At 40.3% G+C, this 18,511-nt stretch overlaps 1 protein-coding gene across 4 annotated transcripts; it reads right to left on the bottom strand.

Annotated features, from left to right (window-relative positions):
• Positions 1 to 1,647: 1,647 nt before the first annotated feature.
• On the bottom strand, positions 1,648 to 17,739 carry CDK11A (cyclin-dependent kinase 11A). Of its 4 annotated transcripts, none has more exons than XM_014943920.1 (20): positions 17,636 to 17,739; positions 17,017 to 17,149; positions 16,231 to 16,346; positions 15,571 to 15,695; positions 14,857 to 14,995; positions 14,159 to 14,289; positions 12,985 to 13,107; positions 11,544 to 11,639; positions 11,304 to 11,432; positions 10,440 to 10,505; positions 9,619 to 9,794; positions 8,647 to 8,737; positions 7,616 to 7,737; positions 7,161 to 7,266; positions 6,473 to 6,594; positions 5,639 to 5,746; positions 5,035 to 5,151; positions 4,608 to 4,756; positions 3,650 to 3,839; positions 1,648 to 2,556 (listed from the first exon to the last, which is right to left on the bottom strand). In XM_014943920.1, exons 2-20 carry the CDS (start codon positions 17,125 to 17,127, stop codon positions 2,464 to 2,466), a joined length of 2,310 nt encoding a protein of 769 aa, XP_014799406.1. In that variant the 5' UTR covers positions 17,128 to 17,149; positions 17,636 to 17,739; the 3' UTR covers positions 1,648 to 2,463. The 4 variants fall into 4 exon arrangements, with proteins under 4 accessions (XP_014799406.1, XP_014799407.1, XP_014799408.1 ...); XM_014943921.1 differs by having other exon boundaries at positions 9,619 to 9,788; XM_014943922.1 differs by lacking the exon at positions 12,985 to 13,107.
• Between the last annotated feature and the right edge of the window lie 772 nt (positions 17,740 to 18,511).

Below are 18,511 nucleotides of genomic sequence, written 5' to 3'. Positions count from 1 at the left end.
ATGGTGCAGTGGGGGCAGAAGTACTGGAAGGAAAAGGACCCGTTATACTCTGTAAGTGTTTCACTGTCATTTTTATAGTCCTGGTGCATAGAAGAACTTCTAAAAATGTATAAGACATAATAGTACTTTTACTTGTCAGGAGGAAGGTGTAGGGTCATAACAAATCCTTTCTAATTATTCCATATTTTGACATGTTCAGTTCAAGTATCCACAGAACATTGTTTTCCCCCAACGGCTTTCCTGTGGTTTGTATTTATTTCTCATGTAATCTTATCCCAACAGCCTATTTACCTCTATCAGCAGCTCCTCAGAACTTCTCCTTTCGGTGTCTCATCAATAAACCTCTCGGCTCCTTCAACAGAGATGAGGTAATTTCCACCACTGGCCTCTCCCCGTAGGTAAACGTGCCACATCCAGCAGGAAAACAGCATTTTTTGAGGGGAATCCTCGTGCAGAGTGTTCATTTGCAGAGTTTGGAATCCCTGAGCCAGTGTTACAGCAGCCTGCACTGCTCTTTGCTTAGGCTCATCCTTTTCCAGTTGTCCTCAACCCCTTGAACCAACTTTCTTTCTACTTAAAAGCACCAACAAAATGGCAGAGCATCTCCCACGCTGCAGGATAGGTCAACAGTCCAGGAAGACTGTCAATTAAATCTCAATCAATTAAATTCTCCTCTGTTCTAGGACAGTTTAACTATCACAGTTGAGAGTACAGCATAGTATAAAACTGAAAAACGCATCTTTGCATAGACAATTAAGCTCAGGATCATAAGAGGTAAGCACTGTATGCAGAAATAGACAATTGAGACAAAATACAAGCTGAGATGTAGTAAAAGAACAATGTTACACTCCTTGGAGAGAGCTAGTTCCCTTCTACAAAAAAACCCAAAAAACCAGTTAAATGTATCTCTTATAACCATATTAAATTTCCATTGCAATCCAGCATTAGGGTTTTTTTACTAAAATTATCTTAACTTATATGAATAAACCTTTTTGTCAGGAACACAGCTCTTCCAGCGATGCTCGTACCAGCTGCAGCGATGCCAAGGAAGCTGGGAAGGCAATAACTTCATGGAGTGCACAGCTTGAAATACAAAATACAGTCATTTTCTACTTCTCTAGAGCAAAACAGCTCTCCTTTCTCTGGGGGACGTAGCAAATCCCCGCTTTTCAGTGGGTTATTGATCTCCATCTACGAGAAATCTTGCTAAAATCATGACTACTTCAGATAACAGAGTAGCACCAGAACTGCTTCTCCTGCAGCACAAGCCTAAAGAGAAAATAGTTCTGCATTGCTCCACAGGAAAAAAAAAACCAACCAAAACCAACCCAAACCCACTGTTTTCAAAGTTTACCGCAGTGTTAGTCCATCCAAATTCCAGCTCCAAGCCCTTTACCCAAAGAAACTCTTAAAATGCACTGAAATTGATGGAATGTTTATCATTTCAATTAATCCTTTTGCTGGCCTGGTGCCCAGTTCCATCTGCATGAATACCCTGGTATTTTCCAAATCTTCCTGTTCCCAGAAAAGAATGATGGCAGGAGGGAAATTAGACTTGGAAGGAGCTGATAATTCCAACATGATTCCTCTGGTCTTTCATAGAAGAAAGGATTAGAACATGGCATTATACAATCAGTAAAGATAAGGTTTTTTATGGAAAAAGGGCATATTTCAAAGAACTTTCTATATAAAATAAAGCATCAAGTCTCCATATTAAGTCTTTTTGTTTTATAAAACAATAGAATACTTCTTTTGCACCAGTGCCATTGTAAATACACATATACAACACATCAAACGGTGTTCAGCCCAGTAGTGCACCCCAAAATAGTAAGTATTGAGCCCATCCCTCTCCAAGGCACACAACAACAAAGGAACCTCAGAACTGGTATGGTTTTTTTGCCCTAACTATATTCAGACACATAGAATTTACTCAAAATAGTTGTTTCCCCAGGCTGATGATACGCTGGAATAGTCAACATAGATTTGGGGGCAGTGGGGGAAATAACTTCCCACTCTAGAAGATTTAATGCCACCAACATCCAAGTTTGGTGCCTGTGAAGAAATGAAATCCTTCACACTGTTCAACAATTAAAAATGTATTTTAATTCTACAAATTTACAAGGAAAAAAAACAAAACAAAACAAAACAAACCCAACGAAAAAAAAGAAAAACTAAAAATAAACCAGAAACTGTTCCAGGACTGTACTTCAAGTTTTTTTCTTTGTCAAATTTTGTAACGATCCTTGGCTTTTCGGGTTAATTCCAGTCCTTTAATGGAATGCAGCAGTTCTACTCACAACCAGCAAGAGCCTTTGAATCTGGGCTGAAGTTTGACTTTCCCCTGTGAAAAACATCTAGTCCCCCTGACGTGAAGAACAGAACTGGGGACTCAGAAATCCACTCACGTGAATGGTTCTCTTTTGTTGTTGTTGGGGTTTTTTTTTCCCCTATTTCATGTTGAGTTTAAAACTTGAGGCTGAAACCAGGTCCTGCAGCAGATGCTCCTTGATTTGTGGTGGTCAGATGAAAACCTGTGTCTTTCAGATCATCATCACCCTGTGAAAACCAAAGACAGTTGTTTCAGTAAGTGTGCAGACATAGTTACCTCTTCAACACAAAAATCTAAACAGCAGCAATAAAAAAAATAAATCCAAGTATCCTTAGGAGATGAGAAACCACCGTTTGATTTAGTGACATCATAGCTAAGGCTGAAGCAGAGTTATTATTGGTCTTTAAAGAGCGCTGTTTTAAAATTTATCTTTTCTAATGGCATCTCAAGCATATGCCCAGTTTGTGTATCTACTTTTGACTACACATGTGAAAAATGAAAAAAAGTGAACACACTCTATAAATTAGCATAAACTACACTTATTCAATATCTGGTGACACACACTACATACTCTCCTTGGCAATTTTTATACCCTCCAAAAAAATCAAGGTTAAACAAACTTTTAGGCTACTGCATCTATTAAATTGGGTACAATAACTGTACACTGCCATTTCATCTACACTGAGGCACAGAAACAGTAATAAGTTGCTATAATTAAGGCACCTGAGACTGTAACACCCCATAGTTACAAGGGCATCTTTTTCAGCCAGCTTTTTTTCAACATGGGCAACACAATCCCCACTGAGGGGAAGAACCCCAGCCTTGCCTTTTTTTGAATTCTCCAAATATTGGAAAAAGAGACTGTTTCTATCCACAAGACGGGCATAACTTGCCAGGCTTTGGATTTATTTTTTTCTCAAAAATAAATTTGCAGCTTTGAAAGCTTAGTTGAAAGTGTCAAACAATGTACACTTTCACAAGGAAAATCGTTCTGCGCTGTGATAAAACCAGGCATCGTCTCTCTCTCAGATCACGTACTTGAAATGATGATTCTGTGACTAATTGGACAATTGGAATGACAGCAATTGGACCTGCCTTTTGGAAAGAAACAGAGGGAAAAGCTGGATTTCTAGAGTGTCATTTTCATGCGAGCAAAGGTGAGTCTCAGGAGCCCAAGTCCCAGAAGGCTGACAAAAGGCAGGCCATGTGAAATTTTCCAAAAATCAGGACTGGGACGTGTGTGAGGCCATCAGGAGCCTGTGTCATTGGCCTCAGTGGGCTGTGCTTACCAGCTGACTGTAGCTGGTGGGCTGTACTTACCAGCTGACTGTAGCCAAGGCCTCCCTCGGGGGGCCGGGGGCTGGTGCCACGTTTCACTCGCTGCTGCTCGCTCTTGGCCGGCCAAGTGGGAAACATGGAGGGGTCAATAGGAAGGGGGGTCTCTCGGAAATACTCGTGCTTCAAACCATCTTCAGCAGTAATTCTTCTGGCTGGGTAGTAGGTCAAAAAGCTGAGAAGAATTTAGGAAGACAATGAAATAGGGAGGAAGAGACAGAAGAAAGATTTTAGCACCAAAACGGCAAATTCTTCAGAATTTTCTGATTTTTAATAAAGAATTCTATGAATGGGTATAATTGCTGACATGTGGCTTATCTGATTATTTTTTTTAATTTAATTTTTTAAAATAGATCTAAGTAAGATCTGAAACAATCATTTCCACCTCTTCACGTCATGAAATGTAAAAGGGGAGGGAGGGGAACAAAAATCTCTCAAGCCATTATCAACATTTTAAAGAACAATGAATTGGAATGATCAGAATGCAGCACTCGAGTTAGCTCAAAGGACTGCCAGAACATCCTGCCAGAACATCAGATGAACTCATGAGCATTGAAAATCTCATTCTTTAATATGATCTCTAGAATACACTGCTTTTTTTTTGCCCTTTTTCAACTGTAATTGAATTGTTTTAATAAGATCCATCAGCAAACCGCATGGCAGCTGACTCACCACGTAATTAAGCGTGACATAAATGAGCTAAAACAACTACTCAAAACATTTTTCTGTTCTTCTAGGATATAGGTGTGTGAGAATAATCTTGGAGTGAGGTTTAAGGGCAGGTGTTAAGAGCGTGGCATAAATATAGCTGGTACAAGGAATGTCACAGCAAACTTCACATGCATCAGCATGTTTTGGAAAGGTTAAAGGCACTGAAATACCAGCCTTCCCTACAAGGCATTTCCCACATTTTCCCAAGGACACCCTGGAAGCCAGCACTCACTTGTTCATCAGGTCAAACCCCTGATCTGAGAGGAGGGCCCCAAATCTCTTCCGCAGATTGTTGTAGGGATATTCGGTGAACGTCATCTTCTTCACCGCTGGCAGCTCATTGTAACCAGGCCAGATTTTTTCACTCGGAGTACCCAGATCCTGTAAATTAAAATGTCTCCTTAATAAACTCATTCTGGAGCACGACCCTTCTGTTTATTCATTACGTAGCAATAGGAGTTGGTAAGTATCCAGGAAAAAACAGAAAAAACGTAAATTATGATCTCAGCCTCCTATAACTATTTTAAAACAAGAATCAGAATAATAAACCTTTAACCCTGAATCTCTGTTAAAGAACAACAAGCGCTTTTAATTTCTTACTGCTGTAATGTACCTGCCTCCAAAAACAGTCAGAATCCAAAAGTTGGTAAAAATTTTACCTTAAAAACTTTGTTAATCTGGTCGATTTCTGACTTCCCTGGAAACAGCGGTTTCTGTGTTAACAGCTCCCCAAATATACACCCCACCGACCACATGTCTATGGCCGTTGAATATTCCTGCAAAGAAAGAATATATTATACCTTATAAAATCAGTAAAATACTTTCACTGAGTTGTTTGTGGTTTTTTGTTGTTGTTTTAGGGGTTTATTTGGGTGGGGCTTTTTCCTTAAGGATTCCACCACCCAAACAGAACGCTTACAATCATTCCAATACCTTGGTTCTGCTCTCAGTTGTCACAAATTTTAGATTTAAAAAAAAAAAAAAAAAATCAAAATGCAGCTGCCCAAGATGACAGTGACAGTTCAAGAAGCCCATCAGCACTCTAACACAGAAAAACCTCAACCCATCACCCACCCACCTTCTGTCTGTGGAAGGTGGAATTTTTTAGCTGTTATCAGGAAAAATAATACCGAAGATTCAGAGATTCCATTTCTAAATCAATGTAAAGAGTCGAGCATACTTATACTCTGTTCATAAATTATAAAATAAAGTTAATCTGAAGAGTCATTGCTCTACCAGCCAGAGGAACACACAGAAACATACCTTGGCTCCCAGCAACAGCTCTGGAGCCCTGTACCAAAGCGTCACCACCACGGGGGTGTAGGGCTTCAGCGGAGACCCGTATTCCCTGGCGAGCCCAAAATCTCCAACCTGAACAGAAAGGAGTCATCAGCAATAGTTCCAAGGCTGACCCCACCATTTACTAACAGCACCAAGATGTGCTGGCCACGTTGGCTACTGCCTGGCCTCCAGCCTTCAAAACCAGCCCCCCAGAATGCACCACCTCGGGGGCCCACCTTGGCTTTTTCCACTGAAGGAAAAGAACATTTTTCCCTCCCTGAGGCCAAGGAAAAGTTCCTGTTCTTGATCACCCTGACAGAGAGCTTAGGGGGCACAACAAGACCAAACAATAATAGATGCTGACTTCAACTTTGCCAAGCAAGAAAATATTCCAAGTCCAGTTTTCCTGAACAAGGCAAAGGCTTAATAACAGCAACAGCTATAAGATGTAAATGAAGGCGATACATAATTGGCATCTACGATTCAGAAGTAAAAATTGAAATGTTATGCCATGATCTTATTAGTACTGCCTTTCTCTTAGATTTTTGTATATAGTCAGTGAACAGTTAGGTAGATTCTGAAAACATTCAACTTTTTATAAGACTTTTTCTTTGTTAAGACAATCTCCATCTCCACCAGTGACTGACAGTCCAGCACCGCTACGGAGATCTATATCATTAAGCTTTACCATCTCTCAAACTGAAAGACCAACCCCAGCTCAAACACTCTGATGAAAGCAAACCATTCTATCCAGCTCTTGACAATAAGGAGTGTAATTTTGTAACACCCTTGTGGTGCATTTTGTGTAATTCTTACTTTTAAAATGCCCGAATGACTGAGCAACAGGTTGGAAGTTTTCAGGTCTCGGTGAAGTATCCAGTTGTCGTGAAGGTGTTTGACTCCTCGCAGTAACTGAATCATCAAGGTTTTCACTTCACCTGAAATGATAAAAAGAAGCCAAATACGTTTAAGAGAAGAAATCTATCCTTAATTTCTTTTTGTTTGGAGAACGGGGAAGAAGGGGACGTCAAGATAAAAGTGTAATACGGACCACACCATGAAAATATGTCGCAGAAAAGGTTAAACCCACAGAACTTTCAATAAAGCAAAATTTATTTGGATAGGTGGAATGCATCCAAATAATGCTCAGAAATTAATACCTCTCAAAAAAAAAAAAAACGGAACTGGCCAAAATTGAAACTCAGCATTATTTTCTAGTTTAGCACAGGAACTCCTTCCATTCTGCATCTGAACCTCACCCTCACCCTGTGCAACCTGGATTTATCAGCCAGATCTCACTACGAATACCAGCACTGCCAGCCTACGGTCCTATTTTAACTTGCATCAGTAAAATCAGACCAAACAGAGAAAAAGCAACGAATTCTCTGTTCCAAAGAACACTCACGGCACATTCCAAGGCACTACACGTCACCGCACAAAGCCCAAAGACCCCGGGGTTTGTGTTGGCCAGTTTTGAGAATGAGAGGGAACTGGCAAAGGGTACCTGGCAGGAACGGTTGCTTCATTGTTTCCATCAGACTCTTGAGATCGTGTTCGACGTAGTTCATCACAATATAGATTTTATCCATGTTGCTGCCTACAACGATTTCCTAAAACACAGAAAGAAAGCATCAAAACAAGCGCACGGTATTTAAAAAGCATGCAAAAATGAATTTTAGAAATTTACTGGCAAGAGTATACATAGAGCCTGCCATTGATAAAATCCATGGAAAATATCCTTTTCTATGAAAAAAAACCACGTTTTTGCAAAACATCAGATTATGTAGAGACAAGTAATGTCTCTATAGTTTTATGGCTTGTATACAGCTGTTTACAGAAACACACAGCTGTTACAGAAAACTCTGCTGTGAATGTAACATTTTTATAAGGCATTCTAAAAGCCAACAGGCAATATTTCAAGAACAAAAATACTTTTAAAATAGAAGCTTGTGGCCTTACTCTGACAGTGACAATATTTAGATGCTGTGCTTTCAGAATAGTATTTATTTCTCTCAGGGAAGTAATGGGAAAGCCTTCCTTTTCCTTTTCCATTTTCAGTCGCTTCAGAGCCACGATTTCATCTGTAAAGAAAACAGCATTATTAAGTGCAGATTTCCCACCACACAGCTAATAAAATGCAAGTTGAGAGGTCTCCCAGTGTTCTGTCACTAATTTAATTTATTTGACTGAAAACCATTACTCAAGACATTCTGTTCTACCAAGAAGTAGAGTCGGTCTCACATTAGCAAAGTAAAAACAAAAAAAAAATCCCAGTAACAAGAAGAGATTGCCAAGTTTAAAGAATAAAATCCAAAGAAACAATCTGAAAGCTGCATCATGGATTTTAGTGTATCCCAACACAACTCACCTGGGAAGAAACTAAAGAAAAAGTGTATTTTAACTCCAAACTCCTGCCCATAGTTAGGAAGATAAGACAGATACACTAAACAGAGGAACCAAGGCATCCAGAATTTAAACCTGGCACCCAAATCTTAAAAATATGAACCCACTTGGATACACAAAAGTGTTTTTTTTTAAGAGGCAACTTAAAAAAAGTGAAAGTTCCTTCTACAATACACTGCAGGATATGCTCACTGCACACCAGGCACTGCTGTCTGAATTCCCCGATGGCTGGCTGAGCTGACAGTGACGCCTGCTGGAACACTTAGAGCAAATTTTGAAAACTTGCAGCCTGGTAACTATCTACAGCAGGTCTCAAGCCACAAATAACTGCCTTTTGAGCCAGGAACTGCAATCCTGTTAATTGTTCTACACCATCACGGCCCATCCAGAGATTGCTCCTCAACTCAAAGAGCTGCAAGTGGAGCCCTTACATCAAATTCCACACCCTATTAAAAAGTAGAGATTGCTCTTGCTAAAGAAGAAAGCCTTTCAGGCAGATTTTGTTCATCAACGAAAATTGCAGAACCATCATTTCATACAACTTCAGCCCGAAATGCCATGAAGGTAATAACTGGAATTATACTAACCGGTCTTCTTGTCTTTTGCTCTGTACACCACACCGTATGTTCCTTCTTCAATCCTGTTCAAACACTGAAATTCCTCCTTGCTACGACATCCCTGAAAAAACAGACAGACAACATTTACTCCTCCAGCACCCAGGGAAGAGTTTTGTTTAGTTTTTTAAATAAGACATAAGGTAAGCTTCAGCAACTTCACAGGAATAGTTAAAATTTACTGAGATAACTCAACAATATTGCTACTCCATGTGAGAAAGGTGTCTTTGGGGTTTATTTTCACTTGGGTCTCTACAGAAATCCTGGACAGTCTGTGTTTTAGGAGACCAACTACATTATTTCATTGATTCTTCACTCGTTCACTTTTGCACAGAATAAACTGAGATTTCTGCCACAATGGCAAAAGTGGCAACTCAGCACCGTAGGCTGATACCTTTCATATAGTTCAATTAATAAAAAAGTATGCTTTCTGTTTGTATTTCTGCACTTTGTTGTTGGCTACAAAAAGAATAACCACCCACCAGTTTCCATTCATGTTAATGGAACTCTTCTCTCTCAAGTATCTAATGTTGTTGGCTACAAAAAGAATAACCACCCATCAGTTTCTATTCATGTTAATGGAACTCTTCTCTCACAAGTATCTGTTTCCAGATAGCAATGCCAAAATATCAGAGTAGCAGATATATTATTACATTTTTATCTATATCTAAGAGTAATCTAATTTTTGCTCCACCAGATAGCAATGCCAAAATATCAGAGTAGCTGATAGATATAGATAAGAATGTAATAATATAAGAGTAATCTAGTTTTTGCTCCGTGCACATTTTTTACTTGTCAAAGGAGACAGCAATATTTCACACAGAAATGTCTATTTTGTGATGCTGAGTCAGTAGGGCACAAGTGCTTATGATGTTAATGAAGCAGGTAGGGAAATAAATCCCTTTGCCTGTGAGGTTCTCAAGTGTCCTTTAAGTGATGCTCTACCTGAAGCGCAGGAAGATACTTGGGAAGCTCTTGTTTGAGTTCAATGGGGGAGGAAGCTGGCGAGTCAGGAATGTAGTCCCCTTCTGTCATGGCATTGGAGTGAGGGGTACCCTCCCCTACCTCCTCCTCTTCTACTTCACTTCCTGCTGAATCTCGGTCAAACCTCGACTCTGTAACTTTAAAAGTCAGAATCAGTCACAGAAAGAGGAAGCCATTTGGAACAGTAAGTTCAGCTTTAGACACGGAAGGGGAGTGAAACCCTGATCACTGTACACCAAACAGGTGTGCAACATACACAACTTCACTTACTGCAACACTAAAGATCAATGAAAAGCCCAATTTCTCCTCTTTGCAGAGGTGACACCATCAAGATCTCATTTACAGTCACACAAATGCAATTTGCGGCGTTAAATACAGCGTGTCAGAAAAATAAACCTTTGTACTCACAGAATGAGAGAGAAAACTGACCCTGTATCTCATTCTGACTGCAAAGCTTTTTTGATGAGAGGGCAGAACAAGAGATCCAAAATGAAAAAGAAGGAAACATTAGCTCATTAATCTTAGGCTCTGATTTCCTCCAAAAACAGGCCTTGGAACAGATTTCAAGGGATTTCTGATTCTGACATGAGAATGGCCCCAAAACACTAAATATATGATGCTTTAGACGATGGCAAAACTGCAACAAGAAATACATTTAAAATATTTTAAAGTATTTGTAGAAATAGATTTAATTGGCTGCAAAAATTCAGCCAAAAACTTCTTTAAGATTTAATTGGCTGCAAAAATTCAGCCAAACACAAAATTCAGTGTTTGCATTGTACCAACTGGGATGTGGTTTCCATTCTCCCGTTCCTCCTCTTCACTCATTTCTTCCTCGCTCACCTCCTCTGCAAAACAGAATCAAATGCAACTGAATAAACTCAACTCTTCAGAGCTCCTCGTAAGGAAATGCTTTTCTAATTCCAGGCCTTTTCACTACTATCTAGTTAGTGACCTTGTACTTCTGTTTCTCTTGGAAAGCAAACACTTCCCTTAATTCCACACAACTGCATCTTTCAGATTCCAACAGGGAATACAATTCTTACCAATTATCTGGGAATTTAGGGACAAGGAGAAGCGAATAAATTCAGTCAGGAGACTTATGAATATTTGCTTATTGACTGCAATTGATTTTAAAGAAAAATACCCAGCCATCAGAGCATGCTTTTGTGCCTTTTCTTTACTAAGTAATGACTAGAATGGCTGTAAGTAGATTTTTACTAAACCTTTTTTATTATGTTCATTTATTTGTACTGGCATGAAAAAAAATATATCTGAGATTTGCAACTGAAAATAATTCAAAATGACAGAGACATTTGTATTTCACCACCCCCCAAATAAGTGCAGAATTGTTCTCTATTGAATATTTGTTATATTACAGAATTACTGGAATTGTTACCCTTACACCATTTAGGAAGAGAAAAAAAGGCTTTCAATTTTCTAATCTGGCTTCTTAGATGAATAATTGGCATTACCTCTATATGAAAGGATAGAATATGACTTGTACTTGTTTTTTTTTCTTTTTACTTATCTTGACCTGTGAGGTCTCAGCCTATCCTAGACTAAGAGAAAAGGAAAATGTTCAAATAAAACAATACAGAATGAGAAACAAAAGAAAATTATAACACCTGCTTTATGCTACTCACCAGCTGATTGCTCAGACACTTCCTCAGAATTGCTTCCTGTCTCCTCCTCCTCCTCCTCTTCCTCTCCCTCTTCCTCAGAGCCTTCACTGCTAGACTCTTCCTCCTCTTCTTCTGAGCCTGATCCAGATTCTGTTCAGGGGTAATGGGACACGTAACCAAGTAAGCACACACTCTAACAACAGTGTTTCCTTAACAGGCAATCAAACAACCAATTACATCTACTAAATTGCATTTAATCACCTGATGAAGACTCTGCCGAGCTGGTTTTTCTCTCACTGTCACTGATGTCTTGCAAGTCAGAAAGAGGATCTCTCTCTTCTGGTTTCTCTTCTTTTACTGTTGGGACCATAAAAATTAAGAACTGGATGCTGACCGAATGTCACATCTGGACCATAAAAATTAAGAACTGGATGCTGACTGAATGTCACATCTAATAATTTATAAGACTCTGAATACCCAGGTAACTGCTTTATTTCTCTGGCCATTAAACTGGTGCTGAACATTCTGTATCGGAAATACAGAACACTAAAAAATAAATAAAATTCACAATCTGCTCAAAAGACAAACAGCTTTTCTGAATTGCAGTGCTGCAGGATCAACAGCCAAAAATGTGGAGTATTGACCTTTTGGGTTTTAAACAGGAATTGCAGTGCTGCAGGATCAACAGCCAAAAATGTGCAATATTGACCTTTTGGTTTTTAAACATGATTATAGGCGTAGGGCCCTCTAAATGTATTTAAAAGAAAAATTAAAAAAGAAAGTCACATGGTAACAAGTATCAGCACAACACAGTCTCACTGATGTGTGTACACACGGCGCTCACTATCAGTGCTTCCTGTTCTAGTGCAGCCCCTCGGGACCACCATGAAATCGCACATGCAAACAATTGTTGATTGATTAGCCAGTAGCTTCAAAGGCCTCCCTGCCTGCCTCCACCTGGGATTTCAGCTGATCCCACTCTGCAATCAGCTTCTGTGAAATAGTTACCCTTATTTTTACAGCTACACGGTAACAAAGCAGACACGAAGCTTTTCTTCTTTAACCAAAGACAATTCTACGTCAAATTTGCATGTTCTCTACTCACAGAAGTTAGGACCTTCTAGGCACGGGAAGGGGACCATTTTCTAACCAGAACAGTGCCCTAAGCTTTTATTTTCTTCTACAAGATGACAATAACAGTGATGCTTAAACTACATTGATCCCTGTAAGGTAACTTTTTAAGGGAGCTTAGCTCCTAACAACAAGCTGGAGCTAGTGCAAACAATCCCTTTTTAATCTACAAGGGAATTAAATTATAAAATTTGGGAGCTAGTGCAAACAATCCCTTTTTAATCTGCAACGGAATTAAATTATAAAATAATTTTAAAAATTCAGTCAGCTGCTTCTTTCATCGCTGAATGAAGTAACTCTGAAACTTTTAAAATTATTATTCCTACTACTAAGAAGGAAAGATTAATTTAATTTGTCACTTCCACAATTACCTGCAAAAACCAGCTGTGCTTTAGCAAACAGTCCGTATGTACATATTTGTGAATATTCCCAGTTATGCCCCCACAGCTGCAGTGGGCAACACTTTGAATACAGTACCAGGGATGTAAGTTTACTACTATAAATTAAACCCTACCCCAGAACAGCTCCTCCTATCCCCCAGGCAAAGACATCATAAAGTGGCAAATGCTACCTGGTTTCCTGCTCTCTCCTTGCTCAAGCTTGTCTCTTTGCTGTCGTAATGGGCTGCGACTCCAGGGTCTCATTTTTACTTTGTCTCCATATTCTTCCCTCACTGTTCTATGGTGTGCAGAAACTAGTGAAAACAAAACCGGAAGAAATCGTTACATCTCCCTGCCCTAATTAGAAGGCTTCTGTCTGCCACAACCACCTGCTTTGCATACTTTTCATTTTTCCTTACGAACTAAAAGGTAACAGAGAGGAGTGGAAGTGGAACCTAACAATATCTAGGAGAATAAAGAACTGTGATTTGCCTCACGCACAATCAAATATGGGTTTGTACCACTGAAGAGAAAGGTGCTGCTGTACTTCAGAAGCAAGATGTCCTAGAGACTACAGAGTAAAAGCCCTGGAACTAAGGCATTAATGCCAGAGAGAGAAGTGGACAGACCAGGAAGACACATTAAAGAGTAAAACAGCTAAGGGTTAGAAGGAGCTGACAGAATATTTAGAGCAATAAAAATAAGTAAAATGAAAAGTTAGATAGCTTGACTGGTATCAGTGTAATTACTAAGCATAGAAAGGAGCTGTTTGGTATGAGCTGAACTAGAAAGAACAGCCATAAACATGGCTTCTTCTGCTACTCTGGAACAGTATTTGTCACTTGATCACAGGATCGGGCTCCAAATTTTACTTCTGAAAGTTGGTACAAACAGAGACAAACCAAAAATGATCCAAACTTACATTGTGAGTACCTGATATGCTACATGAAGTGAGGGTTCGTGTGTAGAAGGTAATTTAAATTGCTGTTATCAGATCTTCCGCGCTTGGCTCCCACTACAGGCTTTTTCATGGTTGGAGTACCTACATCATCTTTCTCCCTCCCTTTGCAATTTAATTCCCCAAATCCTTAAAACACTTCATGTTGAGACTTCAGCCTCTATCAAATTGGTTTAGACTCAGCCAAGGAGTTTATAAGTGACTGGGATCACGATGGATACACACAGAGATAATACATTACATTGTTTTATCTCCCCATGTTGAAGTTAAAAGATTCTTCATTTTTTTTTCTCCATTTTCTTCCAAATTCTGGCTTCGATTTAAGTAAAAAGTGCTTCCTACACCTCCCTTCCCCTGATGTGTCAGCAGATAGTGAACCCAAACACTGCTTACACACAGACAGTTACCTTCTCTTCTGGCTTCCCGTTCCTTACGCCTTTCCTCAGCTCGCCTTTCTCGCTCTTTTTGCTCCCTTTGTTCTTTTTGCTGCTCTCGGATTTTCCTCTCTCGTTCTCGCTCAAGTTGCTCCAGACGATCTCTAGAAAAGAATCACTTCTTGTTACATTACAGTTCACTACAAATTCAGCTTATGAAGTAAGAGAAAACTAGTTTTCTTTAACAAATTAAAGGTCCATTCAATTTCATTAGCAACAATACCACTGATTGCGCATTAGTCAAAAGCAGATGTAGCTTTTCAGCTGATCTTTAAAACCAGCATTTCAAAGACAAAGACTTTGCACTCTCAAACACAAAATCTTCTGTACCCTTATTGGGATTTTAACAGAAATTAAGCAAGTTGGGTTAATAAATCCCCTGATACCATGCAAAACTGGTTTGCACTTTCTTTTTTCATTGTAGTAAACCACTGACAATGCATTCACCTAGAAATATGTGTTGTAATGAAGTCACTTACATAGGTAATTAAAGTCAAGAACACATTTTCATGAGACAACTCATTCACGAGAACGTGGCACTGCCATCAGTCCTTACAAGTTTTTGCTCTGAATTTTTTTGTCAATGAAACAAGAGGTTAGTGATAAGACTTAAGAGGAGGAAGCTGTTGATCTCTGCTGGTTTGTCAGAGGGGAGGGAGGGATAGATGTACCTCTCCCTCCTGGAATGCTCCCTTGCCATTTCTCTCCGTTTCTGTCTTTCCCACTCACGACGGGCTTTATCCTGCTCTTCTCTATGTCTCTTCCTACGCTCGTGTTCCCGTTCTTTCTCTTTCACTCTGGCATGTTTCCCTAAACAAACAAAAACGAATTTTGGAATGTTACTATTCAAAATATTTAGTGTTCCTATTTTTAAAAAGCAAACCTGGAAAGGATGAAACTTATGGTAACCTGTTTTCATGTTCTCTGTTAGATTCTTAATGGAAAAATCCTGATCTGCAAGGGTGTTGGAAAATTAAAATATTGCACAAATGCTCGCACTAAAAATGCAAAAAGACTGCCAGGAACAGGAATACAACATGAATGTTTCTAGAAAGGATATTTTCTCCTTTACAGTCAGAAACAAAGATCACAGCTCAGCCCACTCCCTCAGTGAAGCCAGAAAAAAAGCTTAACAGACTTCAAGCAGATTCCGTGTTCCTGTCCCAAAGTGATCACTGTTCTCTCAAACATATATACTCCTCTGTCATTCCCATAAGGGCATTAAACACAATCAAAGAAGTAACACAAGGTTAAATTCCTTTGTCTTATCCACCTGACATGTTTTCTTTAGTTTTTAATTATTGTTATTTACTGTCTACATGATGCCTGTTTGGCTTTACCCCGGGAAGCTACCAGAAACGTTATCCAAATGGACTAATAACAACCTTCTGCTGAATGACTACGATGTCTACGTTTCTCTTTCCTCTTCTCATCTTTTCTATGATGGGTTTTTTCTTTCCGTGACATCTGTTGTGGTGGTTTTATAGCCAAGGAATCATCTTCTTCTCCTCTAAAATACAAGATGAATTAATAAACTCAGGAAGGTCACATGGCCTGTCAAACTCTGTCTGTGCTTTTGAACAGAATGCATTTTTTCCTATATTATTAATTTATATTAAAGTTTATTTCCATAAAACCCCTGAACCAAGGCATTAACAGTAGCTTACAAAAAATCATAGTCATATATATGAGAACTTAAGATATTATTATATGTGCACTTTTAATACACAAGCAAACTGAGGATGAATTAAGCACCAAAAGAACTCAGCAGGGCTGCTTTAACTACATCTCAAGTAAAGTATTTTATTAGTAGGTAGTGGCCAAAATTGGACCACAATATTCTGTTGAGCCTTGATCAGTACTTCAAAATGATACCCTGGCATGATACCCATGAACAGGAGGGAAGATGGCACATCTGCATGCTAAAGAAGTTAAACTTTTTCCCCTCAGATGTTTTTAAACCCCCTTCTCAGTACTTTTAAAGGTTAATTTCAGTAACTCTTCCTAAGTTCCTAACCTTCCTAATAACAAGGTTATTCTCTTACCTGTCTTCCATGGAGTCTTCCCTCCTGTAAGGTGAATTTCTGATGGTTATTTCCATGCGATGGTCTCTCAGCTCCCCCTCTTCAAGAGAATCCCGCTTTGAGTCCCTATCATCTGACTGTGACAGAAATGCAAGAAAGGGCAAAACCAAAATGCAGTCAGTTTTTATGTCCCAAAACGAACAAATGCAAATAGTACTCAGCTCTTCCATTCCTGGCTCAAAAGCCATCCTCAGCTGGTCACACCAGTACAGTCTACTAACTTATGAAGCAGAAAATTCACAGTTGTAAGGAGCCAAATATAGTTTGATTGCAATTACAGCTGAACTTCTGTAAATTCAATGAAACTAAACAAAATTAAACAACGATTAAGAAGGATTGCATTAACTATTGTGGGTTTTAAAAAATATTTTGTACATAATTGTACAAAACCAAGTAGTACCACAAAAGTTATTTAAAGCAATTATTAAAACTCATTCTTCTATAAAATCTTCAAAAGGTTTTGAATTGAACTGCAACTTCCAGTTAATCACATCGATTTCTTCACCTTTTTGAACCAACAACCATGAAGCAAAGCACAGCATACCATGTAAGGCCAATGAGATCTTAGCAAAGCATTGCATTTTTGTCAAGCTTTGGAATTAGAGATCACCCATAAAACATGCAGAAGAGCAGAGGGGAATTCCACTGACAGGGCAAGAAGCCTTGAATTCATCAGAAAAAGAGAATATATGCACTGAAATGTGTCATGTTTTGTTAGAAATGCTTATATACCAAGAGATAGCTTACATTTTTCATACGCTTTATCTCTGCCTTCTCCTCTTGCTCCTTCCTTCGTTTTTTTTCCTGAAGAATTTCATCTAAAGTTTTCACTTTCCAAGAATCCTTTTCATCACCCATTTGAGTCCAAAAAAAAACAACTCTGAAAAAGAACCCGACATGAGCAAAACCTACACAGACTCCGCAGTCCAACACAGCTATTTCACACTGACTTTTCAGACGCAGAGACAAACACTTAATAAACCATCTTCAAATAAAATCAAGTTGGACTTATGCTGAACCAAAAAAGCCCGTTTTAACGGCAGAGTCTTTGCCAGAACGCGGGGACCCGTCTGAGGCAAAGGAAAACACCGTCTGGGAACGCGGGCGGGCGTTTCACCGCCGAGGAGGACCCAAAGGGGGCTGCCCACCGCATACAGCCCCGCAACCGGAGGGGTGAGGAGCACCCCCACCGCCTCCTACCCCACCGGGCACCCCCCGAGCCCGCAGCCGGAGGCCGCCGAGGCGTTAAACAGGCCGCCAGGCCCCCCCCGCGCCCGTTCTGGCCTCAGAGCGCCGCTCCCTCTGCGGCCCCACCTCCGCCCTCCCCCGCGCCGCCGCTCAGCCCCGCACCGCGACCAGGACTCCCCGCCGCCGCTACCGGAGACTGGGACGGGCAGCGCGAGACAAAGGCGCCACTTCCGCCCGGCGGCGCGGGCTGATGACGCCACCTGCGCAGGCGCGGAGAGCGCAGCCCTGAGGGAAGGGGGGGGGGGCTCCCGGGGCTGGGCCGGGAAGTGACAGAAATGGCCAAGGAATTGTCAAATCCGGTGTTTCCGACAACGCAAGACCCTTTAGCGCAAGCAGGAAAGTAATTCGCTAATTAATTAACGGCAACAAATGGAAAAAAACCCGCAACCAATTCCACCGCGTGGATTTTCTCCACAAGGAGAAGCCATCACCCCCTGGGCCCCTCTTTAGGCCCATCCCTGTAATTACATACAGAAAGTTAAATTTTATTATTTTTTTAAAGCATGATTCCAACAAATCACTTACATAACGGCAGCAGAACACACACACGCACCCAAGGAGAATTTATATTCTTAACGGGCAATTCCTAAAAAGGGAAATGAGCTGAAAGGACAGGGACAGAGCTGGAGATGTGATGGCTGAGGCGGTGACGTGACCAGAGGTGACAATGTCACACGGGGCAGGAGCGATGAGCACAAGCAGATGCTTTATTGTCTGCCCGTGGTTACAGCCAAGAAATGATGCTGTTTCAGAAACATCCCAACTGCTATGAGTTAACACCCTGTGCTTCCACCGGGACTTCAATGTTATGTCAGGAATTCCCATTTTGGGGAGGATGGGCTGTTTCTAGGAGAACACACAACAAACACCCCACAGAGCCGCGGTGCCAGAGCTCCCTTTGCTCACTGCTTGAGCACCAGGGGTGGGGCCGTGAGAAATGGCATGGAAAGAATCCCTGGAGTGTTTCAAAAGTGGACTTTTTGGGAAAAAAAAT

This window comes from Calidris pugnax, unplaced genomic scaffold, assembly GCF_001431845.1.
Source record: "Calidris pugnax isolate Ruff unplaced genomic scaffold, ASM143184v1 scaffold129, whole genome shotgun sequence".
Taxonomy (NCBI): domain Eukaryota; kingdom Metazoa; phylum Chordata; class Aves; order Charadriiformes; family Scolopacidae; genus Calidris; species Calidris pugnax.
Note: the sequence above shows the minus strand (reverse complement) of the source record. Positions and strands in the feature narration are given on the sequence as shown.

What these genes read in the sequence shown, in the direction of transcription:
- CDK11A (XM_014943920.1), bottom strand. Translation starts at nt 17,127, where the DNA reads ATGGGTGATGAAAAGGATTCTTGGAAAGTGAAAACTTTAGATGAAATT. An exon ending in GAGCATTCCAGGAGGGAGAG is followed by an intron (nt 14,290 to 14,856) that starts GTACATCTATCC and finishes ATTCTTTTCTAG; the next exon opens with AGATCGTCTGGAGCAACTTG. An exon ending in CTCGGCAGAGTCTTCATCAG is followed by an intron (nt 11,433 to 11,543) that starts GTGATTAAATGC and finishes ACCCCTGAACAG; the next exon opens with AATCTGGATCAGGCTCAGAA.